General features: G+C 36.4%; 1 protein-coding gene across 1 annotated transcript in view; it reads right to left on the bottom strand.

The window, feature by feature from the left end:
- Nucleotides 1–16438, bottom strand: part of SMAP1 (small ArfGAP 1) — a 3101511-nt gene extending 3085073 nt beyond the window's left edge. Inside the window, exon 1 of the mRNA XM_044063898.1 lies at nucleotides 16172–16438. Within this exon, the coding sequence (XP_043919833.1) occupies nucleotides 16172–16289 (118 nt within the window). The 5' untranslated portion in view covers nucleotides 16290–16438. The remainder of the gene's footprint in view (nucleotides 1–16171) is intronic.
- Nucleotides 16439–21332: the final 4894 nt, after the last annotated feature.

Consider the following 21332-nt stretch of genomic DNA (forward strand, 5'->3'; position numbering starts at 1 on the left):
AGAGAGAGAGAGAGTAGGTTGGATGATGTGGTGTTAGTGTATCCGGAAGTGCAACGGATTAGCAAGCAGGAAGTAAGGACAGCTATGAAGAGGATGAAGAATGGAAAGGCTGTTGGCCCAGATGACATACCTGTGGAAGCATGGAGGTGTTAAGTGAAATGACAGTGGAGATTTTAACTAGATTGTTTAATGAAATCTTGGAAAGTGAGAGGATGCCTGAGGAATGGATAAAAAGTGTTTTGGTACCGATTTCTAAGAATAAGGATGATGTGCAGAGCTGTAATAACTACAGAGGGATTAAACTGATCAGTCAGAGCATGCAGTTATGGGAAAGAGTAGTGGAAGCTAGGATAAGAAGGGAGGTGATGATTAGTGATCAGCAGTATGGTTTAATGCCAGGAAAGAGCACTACACATGCAATGTCTGCTCTGAGAGTGTTGATGGGGAAGTACAGAGAAGGTCAGAAGGAGTTGCATTGTGTCTTTGTGGACTTAGACAAAGCATATGACAGGGTGCATACAGAGGAGTCGTGGTACTGTATGGGGAAGTCTGGAGTGTCAGAGAAGTATGTAAGAGTGGTGCAGGATACGTACGAGTGCAGTGTGACAGCAGTGAGGTCTGCAGTAGGAGTGACGAATGCGTTTAAGGTGGAGGTGGGATTACATCAAGGATCAGCTCTGAGCCCTTTCTTATTTGCAGTGATGATGGACAGATTGTCAGACGAGATCAGACAGGAGTCCCTGTGGACTAAGATATTTCCAGATGACATAGTAATCTGTAGTGAGAGTAGGGAACAGGTGGAGGAGACCCGGGAGAGGTGGAGATATGCTTTAGAGAGATGAGGAATGAAGGTCAGCAGGACTAAGACAGAATATATGTGTGTGAATGAGAGGGAGGACAGAGGAATGGTGAGGATGCAGGGAGTAGAGGTGGTGAAGGTGGATGAGTTTAAATACTTGGGATCAACTGTTCAGAGTAATGGTGAGTGTGGAAGAGAGGTGAAGAAGAGAATACAGGCAGGATGGAGTTGGTGGAGACGAGTGTCAGGAGTGATTTGTGACAGACGAGTACCAGCAAGAGTGAAAGAGAAGGTCTACAAGAGGGTAGTGAGACCAGCTATGTTATATGGCTTGGAGACAGTGGCATTGACAAAAAGGTAGGAATCAGAGCTGGACATGGCAGAGTTAAAGATGTTAAGTTTTTCACTGGGTGTGACGAGGGTAGACAGGATTAGGAATAAGTATATTAGAGGGTCAGCCCAGGTTGGAAGGTTTGGAGACAAAGCCAGAGAGGCAAGATTATGTTGGTTTGGACATGTGCTGAGGAGGGATGCAAAGTATATTGGGAAAAAGATGATAAGGATGAAGCTGCCAGGTAACAGGAAAAGAGGAAGGCCTAAGATAAGGTTTATGGATGTAGTGAGAGAGGACATGCAGGTGGTTGGTGTGACAGAACAAGATGCAGAGGACAGGAAGAAATGGAAACAGATGATCTGCTGTGACGACCCCTAACGGGAACAGCCGAAAGAAGAAGAAGAAGATTAATAATATTATTATTATATACATTTCAAATGCAAATGTTTTAAACAGTTATATATCCTCATGACTTCGTTTTTTCTTGTTTTATTTATTTATTTGTTTATTTTATGGTAATCTTTGACATTTTCTCAGTAACTGTCAGGATGCACGAGTCATATACAATCGTTTTTTTTTTCTTTATGTCATAATGTCTGTAGTTTATTTTTTTCTTGCCTTGCCATTTCAATGGGGTCAAAATGTCCCGTACCCATGAAATACATCACTGGAGCAGCTAAAGTTCCATGTCATGTAAAGAATTGTGGGGCAGGACTAGTGAATTACAGCTTTCAAAGCTGTGAAACACTTATTACTCATACATTTTCTCTCTTGTTGTAACTGGCAGTACATGGCACTGATACAGTGATGTGTACTACAAAGAATTAGGGTTTGGTCTCCCGAGTCATAATCCAAGTACTTCTATCCTCTCAAAACGGATGACAATATTCACTTATTGAGCTCTTCTCTGCCCCTCTCTCAAGGTAAAATTCTCAAAATCGACTTCTCAAACAAACAACTTGGTTATGATCAGAGATTTAAAAATAATCCTGCACATTATACAATACTGTAAGAAAATAAGGAAAAGTTAACAAAAAAAGACATAAAAGTAAACTAGGGTTAACAAGGTCTTAAAACAGGGATGTTCAAATCAGAAGTCGTACACAGTGAACTTGTTAAGCATTTGGGGACTAGACTCTAGTACTTACTAGTTACCCTGTCCTCCTCAGAAGTCCAAACATTTGAGCATAAACATTTCATCACTGCTGGAACAAGTATCTGCTTGTCCAACAGGGCCTTCAGAAAGTAAAAAAAAAAAAAAAGATGTTCATATACAAGCAAATATTAAAGGTCTGGAATTAAGCTGGAAGCTTATAAACTCCCCTAAATCTATCTTTAGGCCCAGAAGTCACAAACAAAACTAAGACTCTTTCAAAACATCAGCATCATCATATTTAAAATGCATGTACATTATATACAATGTGTAAGTGATTGCTGTGGCGACCCACCACTGGACCAGTAATCAAGAAGCCTCAATCCTCACCACTGGCACCTGTGGGGGGGACATTCATTGAGAGGATAACAAGTACACGCAGAGTACTTCCAAATGCAGCTCTCTGCATCAAGTGCAATTTCCCTTAAGAGCACACAGAGACCACAGTCAGTCCAGGGCTTGTTTCTCCCTCTTACTCCAGATCCCCAGTAAGACTCTCCACTGGCATAGCTATAGAGTTGAGATCTCAGCTGAGTAACCAATCCAAGACCTCCAGCACCTTCTCTTTTCAACCAGTGCTTTGTGTCCCTCCCCAAGTAGCTCACACACACACACACACACACACACACACACTCTCTGAGGCTTGATTTACACACACCTGGAAAAGGCTGGCACAGGTTTAATAGCTATGCCCCCTTCTGCCCAGACTATAAGGTAGTTACCACTGCCACTAGTCACTCACACACACACACTCTCTGAGGCTTGATTTACACACACCTGGAAAAGGCTGGCACAGGTTTAATAGCTATGCCCCCTTCTGCCCAGACTATAAGGTAGTTACCACTGCCACTAGTCACTCCTTATCAGCTACTTTAGGGCCCTTAACAAAGGGTGTCCAATTTTACTCCGTAATATTAACACAAATACATATGGTAATTTGACCAACAGCAAGGCTATTAGGAGTGGCCCACACAGTGTCACCAAATATATACGCAAGTACTCCCAAAACTTAAATATCTCTACACAGATCAGCCACAATGAAAGGTTTAAATATATGTAATAATAAATAATAAAAGAACAAGACAATGCTAAATACAGATTCACAGTGACATCAGAGTTCAAAACCACAGGAAATATTTAAAATAACATTGCAGTACAGGCTCCCACAAATTAAAAGAAAAAACTAAGCTTCACTATATTCCTGACTGTATCTAAGAGAGTTATACTGTTCCCTAGAAGCTTGCTTCATTAGAGCAAGGCAGATGTGATGAATGGTTCTTGTTGTTATTGTCATGTCCAAGACAAAATGCAGAATGCTCTGTCTCACTAAGAGGCTTCTCAAAATAATATTGAAAGTATTACTGCTGTGATAACTTGCAGAATGACATCATTTCTGGTCATCTGACTTCTAGTTTCCAGGCAAACCCCCTATTGCTGAAGCTGGTAGTATATAGCATCCACCCGTAAAAATAAGGGCTTTTTGCAGATCTTTGGCAGAAGCTAGAAGTCATAAAACAATTGCAGTCCTTCATGCTTTCAACAATTATTTCACCGTAAAAACGATACAGCAATCTTCCTAGTACAGACATTATGTCTGTAGCTACACTGAAACCTGACAGACAGCCTCTTTATGGCCTAGCCTATAAAAGTAATTTAATTTCAAATACTGTTTTAAAGTTTGCTGGACTGAGGTTAACCTTCCAGTTTCCTCTGTTAACATATACATTTAAACAGTTACAAGAGTGCATGTACATTTCTTTTCTCATCCAGCGGGACACACTGCAGATACATTTTAAGCACAAGCACTTTACGGCTATCTTTTCATCACAAACATCTGTACAAAACAATTTGATATACACGACACACAGTTCTAACACATTTGCAACACAAGCATCTTATATGGCATACAGTTCTAGTACATTTGTAACACTAGCATCTTGTAAAAATTAGTTTGATATTCACAAAAGACATACAATTACTTACAAAATTCCAGCTAGCTGTGCTGGCAGTACCTCCTTTGTCACGATTGTTATAAAAAATATGTTTTGATACCTTCAGTACAGCATCATTGATGGCCATTATTCATGCACAGTTAACAGTAGTAGTTCAATCTAAGCAACTCTAAATACAAATAGACTGCAACGCTCTGAAAATAATTCAGTCAGCTATAGATGGCTAGGCTGGCCCTGATGTAATCTGGACAAAACAATATTAACAAAGCCAGTACAACTGTACCTAGTTTGCAGAATTACCCTGAAGATGATTATGTAAGTTGTGTTCTGTGTACAAAGCTACTCCTGAAAGAAACATTTTTGCATGCTGTGTTTTGGGCTAAAGATCTACTCCACTATGAAAAAGAGGGAATACCTCTTTTATTTAGGTGGTCTGATCAGAGGCATTGAAATCCTTGGGGAAGGAATTCTGAGTCAGTTATGTGTTGTTTTAGTCAGGTTTCAGAGGTGGCTACTATGTCTGGTGAGTTATGGTCGATTCAGGCATGAAACACGGTAATTTTATTTGTTAAGCTTTGGGTATTGATGGTGCGGAATTTGAGGTCTGTATGAATAGGTTTGTTGTTGGAGCTACGGTTATTAGTTTGAGAGGTGTTTGGTCCGGGGTTAGGATGAATGTCACCTGCTAAGAGAGGTATGAGAGAAGATGAATAAGTTTTTAGGAATTAGTTTGGCTAGGGATGGAGGGTGGGATGTGAGTTTAGGTTTGTAGAAATTTGAGGGGATTCGGAAGAGTTTTAAAGTTAATAGAGAGGTGGGGTGGATAGTGGTAAGAGAGGGAGAGATGTTGTAGAAGTGATTTGAATAGTTGGGGTGTGGAGGTGGAGGTGGGGGGTGTATATGGAGGTCTGTATAAGAGGTGGCATGGTATAGAGGAAGAAGTGTGAGGAGTAGGAGTGTTGTGGGGGTAAGAATTGTGGAAGTAAAAGAAGACATTTGTGGTTGAAGTTTGTTTAGAGGAGATGGGAATATGGAGATTAGAGGGAAACAGGCAGGGCAGGTGGAATGGGGGAAGGAGTATAGGGTACTGTGAGTTGGATGGAGAGGGAGGAGTTATGCTGTGGTGGGATTGGGTGTTGTAAAGGGGAGGGAGTATGGGATAGCAATAAATGTAGGGGCATATCTACCAAACTCTAACAGAGCTGCAGGAAGACTTCACAGTCCTTGTTTATTTTATTTACTATTTGTTGACTGGGTTAGTCCCAATAGGAAATAAATTTGTGGAATAGCACAAAAAAACAGTAATCCAAAAATAGGTGCACAAAACCGGAAGCGGAGAACTCCAATCAAAATTTTTATTTATGGTTTTAGAACAAATAAAAAACAACATTAGAGGTGGCCCATGGGAAGAAAGAATTGAATTCAGAGAGTTATGGTGGCAGGTGACGTTAGAAGCAGGTAGACCCCCTGGTCTAAATGATTATATATCCATACTTCCCTTTATTAAAATTAAGATCTGCCAAACTCTGAATTATAAATTAAAATAATTATAAAGAACCACTAGAGGGCAGTCAAACACCTCTCTCCTCTTAACATAACAAGAATATTGCCAATGAAGAGAAGTTTGTTAGACACATTTATACCTATGTATTTATATACATATATTTCATTCATAATGGCTTTTGGTACATTTCTTAATAAAATTTTGGTACTAGATTTTAAATGAGATAATATAATTGTTTTTTAGGAATTTACTTATTTATGTATTTAATCGTTTTTACGAAATAATGTATGTTTTACTTTTGACAGGAAGTGACAAATATATTATTAATTAGGTGAAGCTACTATTGGTTGTTTTAAATGTGAAATAGAATATGTTATTGGTGGTTTAATTAATTGTTTAATATAAATTGGTATCAAGTTATGCACTGGTCATCTGATGAAGTCTATGAATAAGACGAAAACGCATACTGTGACTGTGAAGGCGTTTATGCTTTTTTATTTATTTTCTGTTCGTCCGTTTTATGGTGTTCGTTTGCTCAATAAATTAACTAACTAAATTGGAGTTCTCCGCTTCTGGTTTTGTGCACCTATTTTTGGATTATTAGTCCCAATAGGCCTGCAGCTTCCTTTCATGGGAGATCATGCTGAGTAGGGGAGAGATTTGGCCAGGACATTGGGGATATTGCTCTACTATTTTCAATAAGTGCACTGGGATCTTTTACACCCACCCAAACTACCATGAATTCAAGCAACTGGAGCCTCGCTTTGACATCTCATCTAAAGGATGACACAAGCAAATGTGCAACACGCCCTTAGGCTGCAATGCAGTGTCAATAATGGGAAATTAATTCATGTACCTGGAGTGGGAATAAAACCCACAGCCTTCTGATTTTCATGCATCAAAGGCAGGTGTGCTCCCTTTTGAGCCACATCAGAGGATCATGTCCAACATTACCAAAACAGCTGCAATGTTTTATTACTGTACTTAAGTAACCCACTCCCTCCTCCCAAATATATCTGATTTGGGAAAAATGGAATGGAACAGGTGCAGAATTACAAGCACTAGCCTTCACACCCAGCAAAAAACACCCTGATCTCCAAATCAAGAAGAGCTCTTGCAATGAATATGCACATTCTCAGATTAAAATATGCCCTCACCGTGTTTACTATTAAATAAACTAACAGCACAAAAATAATTCAAAGTACCACTAACAAAATTTGATGTTTCATTAACCTTGTTCTCATAACTAACAGCACTATAATTCTTTTCAAATAGCCTACATCACTTCAGACAGCAGCCAACGTCATTATTCTTTTTATATTTTAATGCTTATTAACTATAAATATTAACACATTTAAAACCATACTCCATTCGCATCTTGCAAGCCATGCATGTTCAATGTCATATTACTGAAATTATACCTTATTCTGTAGTGTGCAGACATGCCATACACGTTCAATGCTATATTACTGAATGGTACCTTATTCTGTAGTGTGCAGACATGCCATACAAGTTCAATGCCATATTATTGAAATGATACCTTACTCTGTAGTGTGCAGATATGCCATCCATTCTCATTTTCTCATATATCTCGTGCCTGGTATGGGCTGAAAAAATTGGCCAGCCCACCTACTTACTCATCAAATATAAACAAAAAGTAATTAAATAAGTAAATAATGCTTTCAGTAAAATAGTTTGAAGGAAAAAATGACTAAATTAAGCTGCCCTTCTTAAATACATGCATACACCTGCAGTGACATAAGGAAGACAGAGGGACAAATATTATGTACACAAAATAAAGGATACAATGAAATTGGTACTATATTTTCCTTTTGCTTTTCTGGTTTCCATCTAGAAAGGGCTATTTTAGTCTCCTTTTGCTGTTCTGATTTCTGTCTAGAAAGGGCTAGCTATACCTTTAAAATGGTTTGTCAAGCTCAGATGTATTTATTTAATAAGTTTAAATCAGGTAAGTGAACTTGCTCTAAGCAGACCCTTTTCAGCCATGACCTAGACCAGGAGGAAAATGCAACATGTACAAGGACAGTTTAGTGTAGTCAATGAACCAGCATATTTTAAGAAGTAGATGAAAACCAGTGTACCCAGAGAAAAACAACAGCACAGGAAGGACATGTAAACACCAGCGGTCAGGACTGAACAAGAACCACTGAGTTGAAGGGCAAAAATCTTAATCACTTCAGAGAATTACATTGAAACACCTACATGTAACTTAAAGGTGAGACGAGTTTTTTAGTCGAGCTCAACATTTGTGCTTATTTTTAATTGTTCTTTCTAATGTTTGATCAAAAATGTTTACAGAATGCACAAGCCACAAACTCTGAATTATTCAGATTTATCATCAGCAACTGATACAAATGGTGAATACTTTGATGGCACACCACTACTAAAATATGTAATATTTCACACAGCCCTTAAGAGGACAGGGAGAAAACACAGAAGTCAAATGGATTCTAAACGCATTTTGCCAAGCAATCTGATCAATACATCACACACTGAAAGTTCAGAAAATGAAAATATTGCAGTTCATAGGTTCATATGTAGCAGTAGGCATCCTTAAGAAGCCCTGATCAGTTTCTCAATTGTCCCAAAGCACCATCTCATTATGTGACTTGCTTAAGGTCACACATTAGCCTGTGATGTCTATGGCAATGAAATCCTGTACCACAGGAAGCAGCTGAATGGTGAATCTGTGTGCATGTAAATTAATTGCGTAATAAAGTGAGGTTACTAAATAAAAGTCTTAATTACGTTCTTTCATTTTATGCTTCAAAGTTTTATACAGGATTGGATATTAATAATTTAGTAGATTGTTGACTTTAAAGTTCTGGTATGCTAACTGCCACACAAACGACAATTCAAATTACTTACGATTTTTGAATTTTAGATGTAGAACCAACACACTTGCGAGTAATCCACAGGAAATACTTTATTCTACATAAAGTGCTTTCATCCTTCCTGGACTTCATCAGAACACGTTTAAAACATTACTAACTTATAAAACACAGTCAATTAAAATTCAACTAATCAAAGTACATAAAATTCAAAATCTTCCAGTCATAAAAATGTTCACATCTTCTATTCAGATAAAAATCCTCCCCTTCACATTTTTTTTCCATAACCTTTGTAACATACTGCGAATACATAAAGTGTCATCCAAGCCCGGGGGTATCAATTTACTTAATTTTATTTGCCACCAAAGTTCTTTTTCTTCAAGCTGATTTTTCCAATTACCACCCCTGCCCTGGGATCTATTTTAATTTTCTCTAAAACCAGAAACTTAAAATGTTTAAAATTACTGCAATTATTTGAATGTTTTGCCAATGCACTTTTCATTTCCTTATTGTTAACATCAAGTACATAACATCAAGTACATGCTCAGACTCTCTTATTTAAAGTCCTATTGGTTTTCCCAGTATTACATTTATAGTAGCCCAGACTTTTAACTCTGTATTTGATACTTTTAATATACTTTGAATCTTTATTTGGCATGTAAGCACATTGTTGAAATCTCCTACATGTTTTCCTCTCCCATATTTTTTTTCTTTTTGAAACAGTCCTTTTAAGTTATTACTTCTCTGAAAAATAAATTGGGTACCGGCCCTACAAATTCCCTAAATTCATTATCAAGCATTAACAGTGGCCAGTTACCACTAACTATTCTTGTCATTTCCTTTGTATTCTCAGCGTATGTAATGACCATAGCATTCCTAGAAAAATTTATTGGTTTCGTTATTGTTCCGCACTGTCAAACCATTCTCTAAAAGTGAACATGAAACCCACTCAATTTCTTTAAAACTACTCTGTAAAGTAGTGGAAAAATAAAATGTTCTGGGTATCCTCTCTCCGGGAACTTCTCAATCAATTTATTCATTTCTTGTAGGCAAATATCTTCCCTTGAAGTCATTCTTGCTACTTGGACCATCTTACCTTTCACTTATCTTTTTTTCTGGTGTAAGGCGTGTTGACTATCAAAATGTAAATAACAGCATGAGAATGTTTCTTTCCTAAATATCAGAAATGAACTCTTGTTTGTCAACATCTTTTATAAGTTGGATGTCTAAAAATGAATACTTTCAAGGGAAAATTTTATATTTCAAAAAAGATGTTTCATTCACATATATAAAAAATTGTTGCAGTCTTTCTATTGTACCTGTCCAAAATATACATATATCGTCAAGAAATCTGAAATATTTTCTTATGCAAGACATATATTCTGACCTAAAAATAAATTCCTTCTCACACAAGTACATTATTATGTCTGCAAAAACCTGTGCACATCCCGCACCAGCTGGTACTCCAGATTTCTGGATGTAATATTCCCATTCATAATAGATATAATTATTTGTGAGAACAATCATCATCATTTCTACCAACATCTCAAGCAGTCCAGCACTTAAACATTTACATTCCATCAATACCTCCCTAAACCATTCCAATCCTGTATGTCGGGTGACTGAAAATAAATCAGTTACATCCAGTGTAACTAATACCATATTACTTGCAAATAAATCCTGAGTAGCCACTTCTAAAAAAATGCCATGAATCGCTTCCCAAGAGTTGGCACATCTGTCCAAACCTTTTTAATTTAAAATCAATACATTTTGCCAGTGTTTCCATCTTCCTTATGGATTTTGGATATGGCAAAATTTTTTGGATGAACTGTTACTGCAAAATGAAATTACTAGAATTGAGTTTGAATTTTTAAAAGTACATTATCCCCACGTAGCTAATGTTTTTGGCATACCCAAAATCCATACGGATATCCACAATCCCTCACTACGATTCAGATGGATGCCACAGGATCGAAGTATCTTTTACGGGCTACTTAGACATAAATGAAACTATGATGCCAACAAAAATGTTTACTGTCACTACATCAGATATGTGGAAAGAAATTTAAATCATTGTTGGCTGCTTTGAGCAGGAGGATGTGAAAAATTGAAAAGCTTTTTCATTTATTTACACAAAAATGACAATGGTATAAAGTATATAAAGTACGATATAGTAACTATTATTTTTTTGGATCTGAAATAAAATTATTAAATCATACAATCCAAACAAGCCTATACATAAAAAGTCTTTTTCCACAAGTGCTGTTTTGGCTGCTGATAGTTGCTATCTGAAACATGTAAATCAACAATTTGCCAGAAATCTCAGTATGTCTGTACTCAACATATTTGTAGTGAAAATACAGATTCTGTTAAGAAATATAAGGGATGTAATCAGAGATTTTAAAACAGAGGATAGTCTAATCAACAAATACATATGGGAAATTTGATCACAGTGAAGAAGGAGAAGCGAGGACTTACTACAATACACATTGTTCTAAAGTTGGTTCTACATCAAGTGAAACAAAGGACAGTGACTACATATGGAAACATTTTTAATTAAAAGAAAGGAAACAATAAGCATTGGCATCTGTTGAAAAATGACAATTTCCTGGTGACTTACAACCTAAAAGTTGTAAATATAGGAGGAGTAAAACTAAGTGATAATTTGGCTTGGTAAAAGTCATTGTCATGCAAAACAGACAGTCCTTTTGGGATGACATTACCACTGTTTCTTCTCCATGTAGCAAATCTGTACATTTTACATCTGTTAACACTTCAAAATGTATGAAATCAATTTATAACTTGTGCAAATTGTGTTAAGTATATAGTCATCTGCCCTTTATATAAAGTCAGCCAACATGGCAATTTAAACAAAAGATACTCATAAATGTAAGCAGTATAATTTGTAAAGCAGAGTGAAGTCCTCTGCCTAAACACACATTACCTCATTCTCATACTGTTACATTTATAGGTATACATACATTACAAAAGGTAGGATTACATACAGCAAACACACTGGAACAGAAAAGAGAAATAATGGATAATCACCTTAGGTGCATTATAAAAACCCAAGATGAAGAAAATACTATAAAAAATATCCACTTGAATGTCTAGTACTACCTGCTATTTACAAAATGTACTGTTTCGTAAAATTGTCAAAGTCAAATGATGGTTATTCTGATAACTAAAGTGACTTTCTGTTTTGTAATTTCTTTGGTTCAATACTTGGTAGGGGGATATTTTTCCTATGTTCCCATGCCCATGCTATGGAATAGACTTCCCATATATGTCAGAGCACCTCACTGGCCCTCTTCAATAGAAATCCTGATGAGTGGATGGGAAATAGAAAATTCACCCTGGGGATCACTCCAGTGGCACTACTCAGCAGTGGCACTGGAAACTAAGGTTGGGTGGCACGATGCCCGGGTAATCCTATGAACTAGGCTTGTAAAGGCTCCAGGGCTATTAGCCTAGTACACACCTATAAATGTGTTTTTTCATCTTCCTTTTTGTTTTGTAATTTCTTTTTATAAATTATTTTTTCTTCTTCCTCTTATTATCATTATTACTTGAAGAGGCATTTGTGATTTTGTAAAAAGTGGCTTAATCTTGTATTTTCATCAGTCACACACACAATGGTGTATTAAGTTTGGATTTTTTTTTCAGTGCTATAGATTTTCTCTGGCCACTGTTCTAGCAAAACATGTTAGCACAGTCAGCTGGATTTGTTACTATAATAAATAAGCTCTTGTGCATCAGTTGGAGTATTAGATATTTGGTCTGCTCTTATCTATTTGGAAGCTCTGCACTCACTTCAGGACACACACTAGTTTGTGCTTTATGTATCATAATAAGTGTGTGTGCAAATATAAATAAAATGTACACACATATACATATAAATATAAACACACACATATATATTATACATATACACGCAGGCACACAGACATTCTAATATATATATTTAATGTGTACAAACATATACATATATTTGTAAAACTATTTCTATATTATATCTGGACACCAATATTATGTAGGGATTTTGATTCTTTAAGGGAAGCTTGTACCCCCCCCCCATAATCTCCTCAATCATCTATTTAGTGCTGTGTAAGGAAGTGTTACATTTATAATCGCTTACTGCACTCAGAAAAGTAAAGGGAAGTAAATAATAACCCCTCTCCTGTAACTCTGCCACTCTGGGTCACCACACTGCAACAATAAAGTAAACATCAGTACAACTAATAGCAATTGTGGTTTGTATGCAGTGGAAAACTAACACGTACACGCATCTATAGTATTGTCGATAGTTTATTTACCTACTTGTTTGTCTGATAGTGTATTTAGGATGTTGTGTACTGTGCTTCATAAGATTTTAGAAGCTTCAGAGTGTTAAAAGTGAATGGTCAGTTACGATCCAAAGTATAATGTCAGTCAAGTAAAGTATTAGCATATCACACTAGTGTCTGTGCATGCTTACGGGAGTACAAAAAGCCCATTTTCTTCACTCCACTTTGTTTCTTCCTCATCCAGTTGAACAGCAATACACAAAGAAAAGAAAGCAGCAGAATGTATGTGCAATGCAGCTTGTCTGTAGAGGAGATGTAGCATGGAAGTTCAAGAGATGACAGAGACCTCAAAGTTACTGAAAGGGTAACTGCATATTTGCAGCTGCAACCTGGTAATATCCAACGAAAGCCAATAATAAATATATTTGTGTAAAGCAGCATTATAACAAATATTCTAACAGGATGGATAAAAATGACACTACAGTTACAGGATACCACCTAGACGCAAGGCTTTATGGTAAGCAAAATGAAAGGCACAGATTACAAGCATTGAACAAAAAAGAGCGCTGAAAGACTAACCCACCAAAAATGCAGCAACAAGCAGACCAGGACCAACCGCCAAGAGGTACGACAGTCCAACCTCACAATAAGGTGCAACGTTACTCAAAGGATAAACACCAAAACAGTAGCTCCAAGAAAATTCCAAGGCAACAAAGATCCACAGGATAGTCCAAACAGCTTTATCCACATATAAAAATCACGTTTTCGTCGACAATGCAACTTCATCAGATAAAACACAGAATGCATACCCCTGAATATATATATACAAGGTAATTAATGAATTGAATAATTGCCTAGATGTAAAATACACTCTTAAAGCTACAGATGTAGATGAAAATACAAATTGTGTAAGAAACACTGCTGCCAAAGACAAATACCCACATGTACATTCACATAAATAATGCAAACTGGATAATAAATACAAGTCATCAGTATTAATTTGAAATATATATACATAAAAAATACTAATATAAAATAAATGTTAATTATAAACACATTGATTTGTAAATATTGTTTTTTTAAAAAATTTTATTTTTTAAAAATATTTCTACTACCATTAAATACATAACCAAACCATATCAAATTAACAAACTTCCACCTTACAATTTATCTGCCTTAAGTTTAAGATAAGGCATGATGGAAATAGAGTCATTCAAACCCGGAGGTTTATTAGATTCCAAAAGAATCTGCCAACACATTTCCAGATGGGATAAACGCGCTTCCCAATGTCCTCCCCTTGTACACTTGGATACTCCTTCCAAAACAAAAAACATAAAAACTGCTGCTTCACATGAAACTGTATGCCTATAAAGTGCATTGGTGCTGCATTGCTTCTGTATGTCATAATAGTGTTCATAAATGCGTCTTCTGAGCTGCCTTTCGGTCTTGCCAACGTAAAACGCTTGGCAACACCGGCAGACAGCCAGGTAGACTACACCAAACGAGTTGCAATTGTAAAAATAATGAGACGGAATCTTTCTGTTCCTACTTTCAAGATAAACGTGTTCCTGATTTATAATATGTTTACACTGAGAACACCGTCCACAGCGAAATGTCCCTTTCCTTTGATTGTTAGAGGGTCCATGACCAATGTTTTGTTCCAAAACTCTCTTGATATTTAATCCTCTCTTGTATACAAATTTACATGTTGTACCTTTTAAATTACTCAAATCTGTTAATTTGTATAACAAATATTCTAACAGGATGGATAAAACTGACACTACAGTTACAGGATACTACCTAGACGCAAGGCTTTATGGTAAGCAAAATGAAAGGCACAGATTACAAGCATTGCTTCATTACTGCTTATACTAAAAGTGCCAGTATACAACCCCTTACTCACAACTGCTTTTTAACTTTGCAAGATGACAAAACTATGCAAGTACAGTACATGAACTATTCTTGTTCACTGTAATGTTCCAGTTAAATTGCAACTTCACATATCTGAGATGACAAGCAATTTCACTTATTCATTGTTTAATAACCAGCTTAAGTGTATTGGTAGGTGACACCTTTTCAGACACTTCCCAGCCCAAAAGGAGGAGACAAAACAATTACATGTATTTAATTTTCAAAAACAATTACATGCATTAAATTTTCAAATGAACAATAAATAATGTATACTTAAAAAACACATACTACACCTTAAGCTATGAAGCATAAACAGTAGCAGGTATATTCACGATCAGTTAACTTAACAATAACGCAAGTTTTTTTTTAATAAATAATATATGTACAGTAAAATAAATAATTGAAAACATAAAAGTACAAACCACTAAGATTTAACTATGTACAGAGTTTAACCTAATTATTTCAGGACATACAACCAACTTATTCTTATTTCTCCACTCAAATCAGTAAACAAAAGCAAACTTAGCAGTTACTAACCATTCCATTTTCAGTATTAAAGTGATTTATTAATTAAAACAATAATGATCACAATTACTTTTTGATGTTCATCACACAAGTTTTTCCACATTTTGTAAATAATGCTTTGACATTTACTAGCTATATATTATGATCTGGGAATTCCATAAATTCTTTCATAGAAAACCCCGAGGGCTGATCAAGAAGTGTGATGCTACTAGAAGGCCCTTCCCACTCACATCATCAGACAAGTACAGTAATAATAGAAATCTTCTCGGTCTAGTTTCTCTTGTTACCTGAAAAAAGCAGAGATTAACTTAAGTAATAAAGTATTTATCATACACTGGTTCTATGTACTTAATCATCCAGTGATCACACAAAATTGGTTTCATATACTTAATAAGCCAGTGATCATACAGATTTGTCTGACAGTATCTTTGTTGGAAACTGTTAAGCAATAAAGTGAAGATGTGAAACGAATACTTCAAACCTGACCTTAACTTACGGAGATGACAGTGCAAAACTCAATCGTCTCCATCCATTTTAAAGTACTAGTTTAACAGGTTCTGAGCAAGACAGTAAGCACATCAAGCAAGCCATACACTGTACAAGATTAAGCTCAGCCTACCGCATTTTTCCTTTTACCTAAATCATCTAACTGCACCCTAAAATGTACACACAGAAAGACGCAGAACGAAGTAACTTGCTACAAGCACCTCAATTGAAGGATTGCAGACTGAGCATTTCTTGACACAAAAAAAGACTTTATCCACAAATAGCCATCATACTCTCCAAATGACATATATCTGCAGTAACGCCACGAAATCTAAAATGATGATTACCCTCAAGATTATTTCACTATACCTTTTGCCTCACAGTCAGCACAGTATTTGTTGTCTTCTTCTCTTAACATTCTAGCTAGAATTGCCTGATGTTGTTCATTTAATTTTTGTGCCTTCTCCCGTTCCGATCGAGTAGTCATTTCCAGTAATATGTTCCGTTAAAGCAAGAGGCAAAAGATCCAATGGGAAACAAGGAACTGTAAATAGGTACCCTTTCCTGATGCTGAAACCCTTGACAGCAAAGAGTAAGCAGCGGCAAATATGGCAGCTCACAGCTGAAAAGCCGGAACCGGAACTACAGACCAAAAATGCCACCCAAATCGGGAGCACCCGACAGAAAGAAATAGTTCTCAGCTTTAGAAAGGGAGTTTAAACGTAGTTGCTTATAATAAAAAAAAGATCTTCACCACTGACAGTATAAATATATTTATGTACAGTGAAACAGAAGCTTGACATGGTACGATCTCTAGTTATTGTGAAATTATTATTTGAATAACCCTCCGCACCTGGATGACGTGAGGTACACACCTTTCTGACGTAATTCGTCGGTGAAAACAGCGTGTGGGAATCCACCAGATCAACAAATTTGGGATTGAGAACTACGCAGAAGAAGCAGTGGGAGATACCACATTCTGTCAGTGTAGGACGGACGGTGACACTGTGCTTTGATTTGTATTAGACTGGAATGTAAAATGCAATTCAGAGTCCGTTTAATGATTACATCTGGTGTAGGTAGTTTAGCACGCGTTTGTTTTATGGTACTAGTGAATTAGCTTATAAATGTAAGCCCGTGGTCACATACATTACTGCTTCGTTGCAGGCACTACGGACATACCTTTCAACTGTACAGATTTTATTTTAGCAGAATGTTCAGAGTTCTGCCTCATGTTTTTGGTCCGTTTTTCATAAGTTGTGATTTTTCTGGCAAAGTATTTGCAAGTTATTGAAAGTTAAAATCAGAAATTAATGACAGACTTTTTGGGTTTCAGACTTCATACTCTTCAGAAAATCAATGTTAATGCAAACACCTGCTATGCTATCAAATTTATAAATGTGTAAGACCAATATTTAAAAAGTGTCCCTATTTTGGGGCCTTTGCCCACTCCCCCCCCCCCCCCCCCATTATTTATGGCTTTGTCCAGATTTCTTTCTCTAAGAAGTTGAGAGGTATGAGATAAAATTCAGCTCTGCAATTCGCAAACTTGAAGTACGTCTAATCTACTCCGTAAAATCTTTAATGTTCTGTCTAAATCTACTTAGTCACCCACATCTGAAATAATTTTTAATTCACGTGTATTTATTAATTGAGATATGCATCGATATCTTCCAGCCGTAATACAATGCAATAATGCATAAGAAGAATAAAAATCAGTATGTCAGCATTCAAATAAACCGTTAATAACCTAACTAAATCAGCTTTAAGGTATAGGCTGATGTTTGGAAGCTCAGTCATTGCAGTTGTAAGTTATGTACATCCACATTGTAAATTCATTCAGTGTATTTTCTAGATGCACTTTCGGTACGTAGTTGTGATTTGGGATGCAAACAAGCGCATAACATGTAACTTCTCTATCTACGTCTTGTACGACTCATTTGTATCGCGACATTTCATCAACATATACCTAGTACTGTCGAACAAGACTATAGGGTTACCACCTGTCCCACTTTGCGAGGGACAGTCCCTCTTCGGGCAGTTGTGTCCTGCAAAAAAAAATGGTAAATGTCCTGAGATTTTAGGACAACATTATTTTCTATATTTTATGTAATAGTTGCATAAAACAGTTATTCTGTATCTGAAACACCTAAATGTTATAAGAAACAGAATAAGGAACTAAAATGCTACAAGAATAAACTTTTATTTAGGCAAAAAACTGAAGTTCTGTCCTTTGTACTGGCCGTGGGTATGTTTTGCCCTGCAAAATCTGACGTTTGTAGCAAAAATGTCCCACTTTGGGCATTTGAAAAGGTGGCAACCCTAACAAGACAAGATCAAAATTGAAACTTGAAACACAAATCACAGTGGACTCAAGTACGCTATGTTTATAGTACTTCCAGAGTATGTCCTCTAAGCATGGACCAGCTCATAACAATCCCTTCTACTTGCGGTCGCAAAGATTTCTAAGAGCTAAAATAAGTGGTGTACCCCATAATGTGTGAAGGTCGAAAGGTGTGCTTAACCATATAATAAACAGTTCAGTAAATCGTCTTTCTGTTTTATTGTATGTCAGATGTTAAATAAGTCCATCAGAGGCTAGCTGCACATTACCCAGTAAATAAATTATAAAAAGAAATTAAAAAAATATGAAACGTTAACAGAACATCGATGATCCAGAGGGAAGTAGAGTGTACGAAAATACCACTGGTGTTGGCGGATTTCGATGCAGAGAAAGCATCTGACCGCGTAAGGTGGGACTTTATGAGCAGGGCAATGGAAGCATTTGTATTCCTCGATACAATTATAAGGTTGATAAGTAGGATATATGAGGGACCAGAGGTGAAAATTAAAGTGGATGGGTTCCTCTCTGATAATTTCTGCTTCAGTAGAGGAATCAGGCAGGGGTGTCCTCTTCCCCCTTTGTTATTTGCATTATATTTAGAACCAAATGGCAAAGAAAATAAAGGACTCAAAAATTCAAGGTTTTAATTGGTATGATACTCAAGAAAGTCTGGCTGTATTTGCAGATGATATTATTTTATACCTGATAAAACCAGAAAAAGGACATTCCAGTGGTGTGGAACTTTTTGAGACAGTTTCATATCTTTTTGAGATACAAAATGAATGAAGCTAAATCAGAGGCAATAGCAGTAACTTAATGTACCCACAACACAAATTGGTTCATCAATATCCATATTTTTGGGACATGATAAAACGAAGTACTTAGGAGTATGGATTAAAAGTGATTAAAGTGTAGCAGCTAAAGATATGTGGGAAGAGACTAAACAAAAGATAATACAAAAACTGAGAAAGTGGAAGCTCTGCTATATGGATATGGCTAGTAAGATACAAGCAGTTAAATGTTTTTAGTCCCTTTAGTCTTATATACAGGTCAGACATATTTTATTGTTAAGGTAGATAATAACTGAGTTCAGTCTCTTGGCAGCAGCTCAAAATCTTTATTTCACATATGCATTTGGGAGACAGAGGTTTCAGGAACAAAGTCTCCCCAACATATAACATTTCCAAGCTTAACTACCTTCTAATATGCAGTATCAGCAGTTATTAAGACAAAGAAATGTATTACTGACCAATCATCTTTGGACAAGTCTTAAAACATATAGCTTCCAAATACAATAATTATCTTGTTGCTAGGCTAGGCAGATTTGGACACTGACCAATTAACTTTGTATACATCTTTCAAACCGGATCACACCAGCCCCCCTGTTACTGGGGTCTCCGACAGAATAACTAACTTCCTCAAAACACGTTTATCAGTTAAATTCCAACTGTCAGTGGTTTTACATCAAGGAAGGAAAACATACTTGCCATCAGTTTTCAGCAACGTTATGTATAAAGAAGGTTAATACTTCTGAGAGACAAGATTTTCCTAAAAAGGACAAAGCACATTTAGTTTCTTTACACATGACCAGTTTTTTGTTTTTCTCGTACGCATGCCCTTTAAACACATACTCAGACCTTTCTACAAAAACATATACTTCTTATTTAATTTTCCGTTTACGTTATCTACCAGAGGAGAAGTTGTGGATAGCAATTAATAAAGAGTTGAAGGATTTTATCTAGGGGGGAAGAGGGTGGTTAAGAGTCAAGTAGAATAAGCTGATTCTTCCAACAGAACAAGGCAGATTGGGATTAATTGATTTGAAGGGGTATTTCAGGGCTACAGAGTTAAGGCTCCTATACATAGTACAAGAAGAAACCTATAATTCAAAGTGGAAAGGGATGATGATGAAACAGGGGAAAGCTTGGGAAACAAAGGAGAGACTGGGATTTTGGATGCAGATCTTTAAGGAGAATAACAATAATCATACAGAATAGTATATTCATAAAGTAGCAGAAAGTATTCTAAGAACTAAACCAACACAAGAAGGGAGAAAAGAGATTCTGCTGATAGGGACGACTGCAATTAGGGATGCACTAATAGGCAAGAAGGGGCTAGAATTTATTGGAGAAAACTGACAAAGGAACCAAGGTATTGGGAGCAAATAACTAGACAGAAAAAGGTAATAGAATGGGAAGATGCCACAAATTTATTTGGACTGTAGGTTAGAGATCGCCTTCCCTATCAAGGACTGATATTGGAGTACAGACTAAGAGAAAGAAATAGGGGGTCTTGGGTGAAAGACCAGCACTGATAGAGTTTTTAATAGAATCTTGTAGAACAGAAGCTGCTATTAAAAAAGGAACAATTAATATAGCATATAACATATTATATGATAACTATAAGAATCAATCAGAGGAGGTTAGAAAGGCTTGGGAAAAGAGATTGGATAAGCAATTCACAAAAAAAAAAAAAACAATGGGGGATATATATATGTCCCCCAAATATGGCAACAAAATCTAGAAGAATTAGGATTTTTGCATGGAAATGTTTACATAGGTATTTTATACCCCAGGTAGACTCCAGAGAATGTTTTCTCAGGTAGACAGCAAATGTTGGAAGTGTGATGGTAAAGAAAGAGGTAATTAAGAACATATTTTCTGGCAGTGTAATGAGATGGTAGACTTTAAAGATTCCATGCAGACTACTCTATCAGAGATAGATACTGGGTGAGCAAATTGGTGTATTTTGGGAAATTATTCTTCTGAGCTATGATACAGAATCAAAATTGCCTTGGCATAGCAAGGCCTTGCTGAGTCTAATTATGGTGGCTGCCAAAAAAAGCACTTACTAGAAAATGGAAATCAAGTCAAACCAACTGTACTAGAAGTAGTGAATACAGTAACAGAGATAAAACAACGGGAATTGGGATCTTTAGAAAAGCGTAGGAGCAAATTACATAGGAAAATTGGAATTATGGAAACAATACATACAGGGGAGGAATGAGGTTTAAAAGAAGGCAGGATTTGAAGGAGCTATGTAATGTTTGACTGACAATGATTGGGTAGATTATAAGTGATGTATAATGTTTGCAACTGAAATTATGTCAAGTATGGTTTGTGATGTATAATGCTTGCAACTAAGATTATGTCAATATGGTTTGTTTTCTTTTATATAAATGTATGA

This window comes from Protopterus annectens, chromosome 2.part2, assembly GCF_019279795.1.
Source record: "Protopterus annectens isolate FY-2018-M chromosome 2.part2, PAN1.0, whole genome shotgun sequence".
Lineage (NCBI taxonomy): Eukaryota > Metazoa > Chordata > Ceratodontiformes > Protopteridae > Protopterus > Protopterus annectens.